Source organism: Triticum urartu, unplaced genomic scaffold (genome assembly GCF_003073215.2).
Source record: "Triticum urartu cultivar G1812 unplaced genomic scaffold, Tu2.1 TuUngrouped_contig_5117, whole genome shotgun sequence".
Lineage (NCBI taxonomy): Eukaryota > Viridiplantae > Streptophyta > Magnoliopsida > Poales > Poaceae > Triticum > Triticum urartu.
In genome coordinates, this window is record NW_024115764.1 from 1 (window position 1) to 6,857 (window position 6,857).

At 49.6% G+C, this 6,857-nt stretch overlaps 1 protein-coding gene across 1 annotated transcript; it reads left to right on the plus strand.

The window, feature by feature from the left end:
* Nucleotides 1-5: 5 nt before the first annotated feature.
* Nucleotides 6-3,268, plus strand: LOC125528796 (probable phospholipase A2 homolog 1; the record flags this gene model as incomplete). Its single annotated transcript, XM_048693233.1, has 3 exons — nucleotides 6-140; nucleotides 214-322; nucleotides 2,813-3,268. Coding segments are annotated over 3 exons (423 nt in total), but the record flags the coding sequence as incomplete, so codon positions are not given.
* Between the last annotated feature and the right edge of the window lie 3,589 nt (nucleotides 3,269-6,857).

Sequence of the window (6,857 nt, forward strand, 5' to 3'; positions counted from 1 at the left end):
CCGCCCACCGGCGGTGGCGGTGGCGACGGCGCGGGCCGTGCTGCTGGTGGTGCTCCTCCTGCTCGCCGGGGGCTCCGCGGGCGCGTCAAAGCCGGCGCCGCCGCCGTGTAGCCGGTCGTGCGCGACGCTCAACTGCGACTGTGAGCCTCCCCTGATCCAGTAGATATCTTTGTGATCTGAGCATGCTCTGACCATGGATGGATGGGGTGGCAGCGGTGGGGCAAGTTGTGCGGCGTGGGGTGGAGCGGGTGCGAGGGGGAGGACCCCTGCGACGACCTCGACGCCTGCTGCCGCGACCACGACAAGTGCGTCGAAATTAAAGGTACTTGACTCTGCATCCTCTAGCTTCAGAAACCAAAAAAAAAGGCATCTGGAACAACCATACCATATCACTCTGCATTGTCTGGAACTGGGAATTCAAATGCTACTGAATATTGATAAGATGAGCCAGCTCTACTCTCTTGCTAGAGAGTTTCAGGATTCAGATTTTTCAGTTGCTGCTAGCTCTACTCTACTCTGTCATTTGGTAATGGCAGTTTGATTCACGATTGCGACACAGAATCTCCACCACACAAGTGCCTATATGACCTGATCTTGTTTCAGAATTCGGAATTTCAGTTTCAGGATACAATGAACAAGGGTCTCTGTTGATTCACTAGAACACCCTCTCTCTGGCTTCACACAGAGTAGCATCTTTTCTAATTCGGTCAACTCAGCTCACCGTGAACAATCATACTACATCACATTGCATTGTTTGGACCCGTGAATTCAAGTGCGCAAGATTAGCAGGATGGGTGAGCCGCGAGTGCAATGGCTAGAGAATTTCAGCTGTTGCGTGATGCACATCTAACGATTCTAGTACGGAATCTTCATTGCAAGTACCTATATGAACCGATGTTTTCTATCCATCTGTTGCCCAGTGGTAAGTTCTAGTCTGTGGTTAATTTGCTAGATAAATTTTGTCGATAATAAAGGTACTAATTGACTAGCCACATGCATGTCCCCTACCTAGCTTCAGAAACAACCGCCACTGCGTCCACAAGAAAGGTACCTGCTGCGTACATCATCTCCTTCTTAGCTTCACAAACAATGGCGTCTGGGTCGGCCAACCTAGCCCACCATGATTGATCCATGGTGCAGAGTTTCGGTTGCAGCTCTATCATTTTGGTAATGGAAATGCAGGGGCCTATATGAACTGATGTTCTTTTGCCTATCTGTTGCTCACTGATAAATTCTACTATGTGTCTAATTTACTAGATAAACTGTGACGACAACAAAGGTACTAATTGACTAGCTACACGCATATCCCCGACTCAGCTTCAGAACCAACGGGGACCGGAATTCTGGATTGGTCAAACCAGTCCGCCATGAACAACCACTGCACTGTTAGGACATGTGAGTTCAGATGGTAGTAACGATTAATAATATAAGCCAGCCATGGATGCAAAGGCTAGAGAGATTCAGAATTCAGAGTTTCTGTTGATGATAAGATGAGCCAGCTCTACTCTGCTCTTTTGCTGAGAGATTTTCAGAATTCAGGCCTTCAGTTGCTGCTAGCTCTACCCTGCTCTTTCATTTTGTGGCGGCAATGCAGAGGATGTGTAGTTCACGTGTTAGTAACTATATGAATCTTCATTTGCCCATCTGTTGCTCATTGATGAATTCTAGTGTCTGGTTAATTTACTACTAAATGATAAACTGCACACTTCTTTAGCATGCGCACCTGAACGCACTCCAGCAAGTTACGATATTTCCCTTCTACAATCTTCTGTCACCCGTTTCTTGTCAGTTCATGGCTATGACCTCCAGCAGTTTCCCTTCTAAATTCCGGTGTTATGTACTGTCGATCGTAGAGCCGCAATTTCGCTTCCAAACTCCAATGTTATGTACTGTCGTCGTAGAGCCGCGTGGATTGGGTGATATGTAGTGGTTTTTCGGCTCAAGGGGCAAATTGTTGACACGGGTCACACTTTTTTTTACCTTCAAACGACCGATGGCACCCACCAGATTGATTTGTGTCGTCTCCACATTCCTAGCTTCAGAAACAATGGCATCTGAATCCCCTGCACTGCATTGTTTTGACATGGATTTCAAATATCACTCACGATTGATAAGATGAGCCAGCCATGCATGGGTGCAGTGGCTAGAGAGTTTCAGAATTCAGTTGCTGCTAGCTCTACCCTGCTTCATCATTTGGTAATGGCAATACCATACTACCATACCTTGAATACAAGTAGTTCACTCCTATGAAACAGGGTCTCTGTTCAATCTGAAAAACAAGCAGTGTCTGTGCTGATTTGTTGCTGAGTGGTAAATTGTACCAGGTTGATGATAAATCCATGACCAACTGAACAATTTAGTCTGAATGAATCGGTACAGTTGAAGAGTGGCATGGATTGGCAGTTACTGAACTGCATCAAGGACCTCACTTCGGTGGCACTTTTTTCACCTTGAAATAGCAGATGACCCCGAACAGATTAATCGGTGCATTCCCCACATTCCTATCATTCAGTTGCTTCATTTGTTTTCTTCAGTTTTACTTGGAAATGCATGCATGAAACATATATATATATATAACAACAAACTGCATAAGGACTTCATATGGTCGGCATTTTTTTTACCTTCAAATCGCAGATGACTCCTGCCAGGTCAATCTTGACCAGGCTCGCTGTTACATGCATGCATGCATGAAACATAACGAAATGTGATGCTTTCGCGGTGCCCAAGCCGTTTGTTTATCTGACAATCTGTACTATGAATCCTCAATCTCATGTTTTTTCTTTTCTCCTTTGCATAAATGTAAATTGATCAGGTCTGATGAGTATCAAATGCCACGAGAAGTTCAAGAATTGCATGAGGAGAGTGAAGAAGACTGGGAAGGTCGGCTTCTCCAAGAAATGCCCATATGAATTGGCTATGGCGACGATGACTCAGGGGATGGACATGGCGATCATGCTCAGCCAGTTGGGCAGCCAGAAATTGGAACTGTAGCACAAGTACTCGACACATTCATTCCTCGGTTCATACAAGGTTGACTTCCTTTGATGATTATACTGTAATTTTACTTCTGTTGGTAAAATCGCATTGTTTTGGGCAGCCATAGAGATAATTTTAGGTTGCTGCGCTATTTGTAGCATATAAATTCCATATAATAAATTCCCAGTCTGCCATGTAATCTGCCTCGGCTTTTTTATTTTTTTGTAAACAGAGTTGCCATATAATAGAATTGAAATCTCATCATTCGGCAATTTGAGAATATCTCTTACTTCTTGGTATCTGACTAATTTTGGTCCGCTTCGATTGTTGTGTTTTGTTGCTACATCTCTGCTCCTTGGGTCATTCAAATACTAGAGGAATGTGTTAATAACACAGATACCTGAATTGCTAAAAAAGTCAAGTTGGAGGTACGATGATAAATTTATATCGAGGAGGTGTTCATAGTTCATACAGTTATTATTAGCCCGCAAATTTCAAACATACAAATAATTATTGCAAAAAAAACAATAAAAAGAGGTGCTGGCGCTCCGAATTAAACTGCATGCATATGATGCCACCAGAAAATATACTACTCCCTCCGTAAAGAAATACAAGAAGTCCAAGTTGGTGACGCCGCCGCCCATGTGAGTGGAGGTGTTGAACCTGAGTTTGGGTGTGGGCAGCCGCAGGAGGCCGTCGTAGTTGTCCTCCGCCGTGCTCTCGTCCTCCTCCTTCTCTCCGGTCGTTGGATGTGGTGCTGCTGCGCTTGGGCCGTGGTGGGGTAGAAGAGGTGCTTCCTGGGGTTGGCGATGCGGCTCATCCATCCTCCGCTGTATTTGTCCGTCAGCACGTTCAAGAACCGCCGTGTGCCTTCATGGCTTTTCCGGCGATCGATCGACTACCCAGGCGACGGCTAGGTCATTGGGCAGTGGTGGGTAGAAGAGGTGCTTCCTGGGGTGAATTGATGATGCGGCTCAGCCATCCTCCGCTGTATTTTTCCGGCGATCGATCGACTACCCACACAGTACCCAGGCGATCATGCATGCTCTTCTCGGTGCCTCACCACCCACGAATATCATACATGGCTTTGCGGACCAGCCGGCCCATAACTAAGTGGCAGGCTTATCATGAGTTGTCATATAATTTAATCAATATTTCACCATTCTCCAATTTGAGAATGTCTCATTCATCTTCTTATCGGTCTAACTGTGATCTGCGTCTATTGTTGTTTTTCTTGTTATTTCTCTGCTCCTTGTGCCATTTTTAAATACACAAGAATTGCTAAAATTGCCACGATGAAGATACGACAATGATGAATTTATACTTGAGCGGGCGTCAGTGCCACATGCACTTGTCTGTATCCATGGAGTATTTAACCAAAAACTGCCACATTTCATGGAAACATGTCCAGAAACCAACGACGACGCCTGAGGGCGCCATTCCCCTCCTTGGAGGCATCGGTATGGACTGATCTCCTCACTCCACCTTCCCCTTGGTCTCCCGGGCGAAAGCCCTAACTTTGTTGGGCGGCGGCGGCACTTACGGCACCGTTCCCTTTTTGAAGGCGCCGCTTTGGGAACCTTGCGGTTGGGTGGGGCTTGTGGGTGGTGAGAGATGGCGGTGGTGCGGCCCTATCCAAGCATGGATTTACGTCCGTTGCTTGGAGATGGATTCGCGTAGGTGGAGGTCGTTGGCTGGAGTCGTGGTGGCGTCAATGGCGGAGGACCTGGCAAGGCTCGCGTAGGTGGAGGTCGTCGGTTGGCGTCGATGGCGGAGGACCTGCCAAGGTTGTCACCTCAATGTGCTCTGAAGATGGACCAGCGGAAGACGGCGGCGACAGCACACGTGAGTGCGTCGGACCGGTTTGAGCCCCAGACCTAGCAGATGACTCGGTCGGGGCCTCCGGCTTTAGATGTTAGGCTTAGGTGAGAGGTCTGGGTATGTGACCCAACTTACACCCCTTCATCATTCGAATAGGAGTAGCGGCAGATGTTGCCAAGATGACGGATTCAGGCATATTGTTGTTCTACTTTTGTAAGGTCCTTGAGAATATATAATTAATAAAATGATGGTATGCAGAGGCCGTGCATATGTTGATGCCACCGACAAGTATACCATGTTATGTTTTAGAGAGAGGATAGAGAGTCGATGCAGGCGTTTAGACGTATGGACTTGTGCTTGACCATCTGGAGCCCCGATCCTTCTTGCACCACCTCGACGCCGGTGAGCAGGACCACAGTATCGACGGACTCGTCGCCACTGCCCCATCCGTCCGTCACCATGATGTCGAAGCTTGTGTGGATATCTGAGCTTATCTAAGCTGATAAACAACTTTCAAATGGCTAAAATTAGTCGATCTGCCAATGTGGTGGCTCATCTAATTGCAAAATTTAGTTTTGACAATCGATCTGATGGTATTCTTGTTAATGATGTACCGCCATGTGTGGTAAATTTTGTATCGAACGATTGTAAGTTTCGCATTGGTTAATTAATGTAAGATGGTGTTAAAAAAAAGAAGCTTGTGTGGATACAGAACCTACCATCTCCAAGGTACACCGCGCTGTAGTGCTGCAGGTCCCATGCATGCATCTCGGTGGTGGATCAACGTCAACCCACGCGTGTCGCAACACCGGGGCCGATCCGTCCATCCTCGTAGCGCCGGAGACGTCCACGGCGCAGAAGCGGCGTGGTTGTACGGATAGGCCGGTCTTCTGGAAGCCAAACACCGAGCTCGGGGACGACGTGCAGAGCGCGGTACTTGCCGGTGCCGGTGTCAAAGCAGTAGGTGTGTGCCGACCGTTCACGACAGGAATTTTGTCGTTGAATGAGACGCAGATGGTGCTGCTGCTCTTGGAGGCCTTCTCATCGCTGCCGTGGCCGTTGAGCAGCGCCTAGGACTCGACGGAGATGGAGCCACCGCCTCTGCCGTGCGGCGGGGGGAGGGTGCGCCAGTGCCACACCCACCTGTCTCTATCTATGAAATCCATGTACTCGCATGGTGGTGGTGGGTCGGGGTCGCCGGTGGCATCGGTGGAGTGGGTGACGCAGAGGGAGACGGCGAGGCGATGAGGCCGGTGTCGGCGTCGCAGAGCACGGCCTTGCCGTTGCCGTCGACGCCGAGGATGCTTTCCTCGCCCCTGCCCCCGCCGGTGCCGCCGTAGAAAGGCAACAAGTCCAAGGTCATGATGTTGTGGGCAAGTGTTGAACCTGAGTTTTGCGGCGGGCAGCTTCAAAACTCCGTTGTAGTTCTCCTCCTCCGTGCTGTCTCCGACGCCGCCTCAGACGTGACATCCTTCTCCGTCATGCCCTTAGCCTTTTTCTGCTGCTGGATGTGGTGGTGCTGCTGCGCGTGGGCCGTGGAGGGGTAGAAGAGGTGCTTCCTCGGGTTGACGATGCGCCTCAGCGACCCTCCGTCGCACTTGTCCATCACCACGCCGTGCCTTCATCATCTTTTTTGGCGATCGATCGATCGACGAGGCCACGCGACGGCCAGGTCACCAACCGTACCTGCCTTCATGGATGGACTGTACGTAGGATGTGTGTATAAGCCATATACTCCTTGACTTCCGCATGGCTGAGTAACGACCACGTATGGATTCAGAGATGTGCATTGTGCGCCAAGAGAGGCTCCCCACTGAAGGGCACTGCCGTCACCAAAACTGAAAGCCGCCCGCTGACTGCAGGTTGCCACTCCTGCACAGGACGACCGCTACAGGTCGGGCCGCAGCTCCCGCTGCAAGCCGCTGTGCGTCAGAGGTCCAGGAAGACACTGCCACCGCTCAAGTTTTTGGCGCACTGCCGCACTCCCACTGCAAGGTGGGGGGGGCCGGAATCGGCCGACAGTGGAGGGGGATGGGTAGGGGGGGCGAGAGGGAGGACAA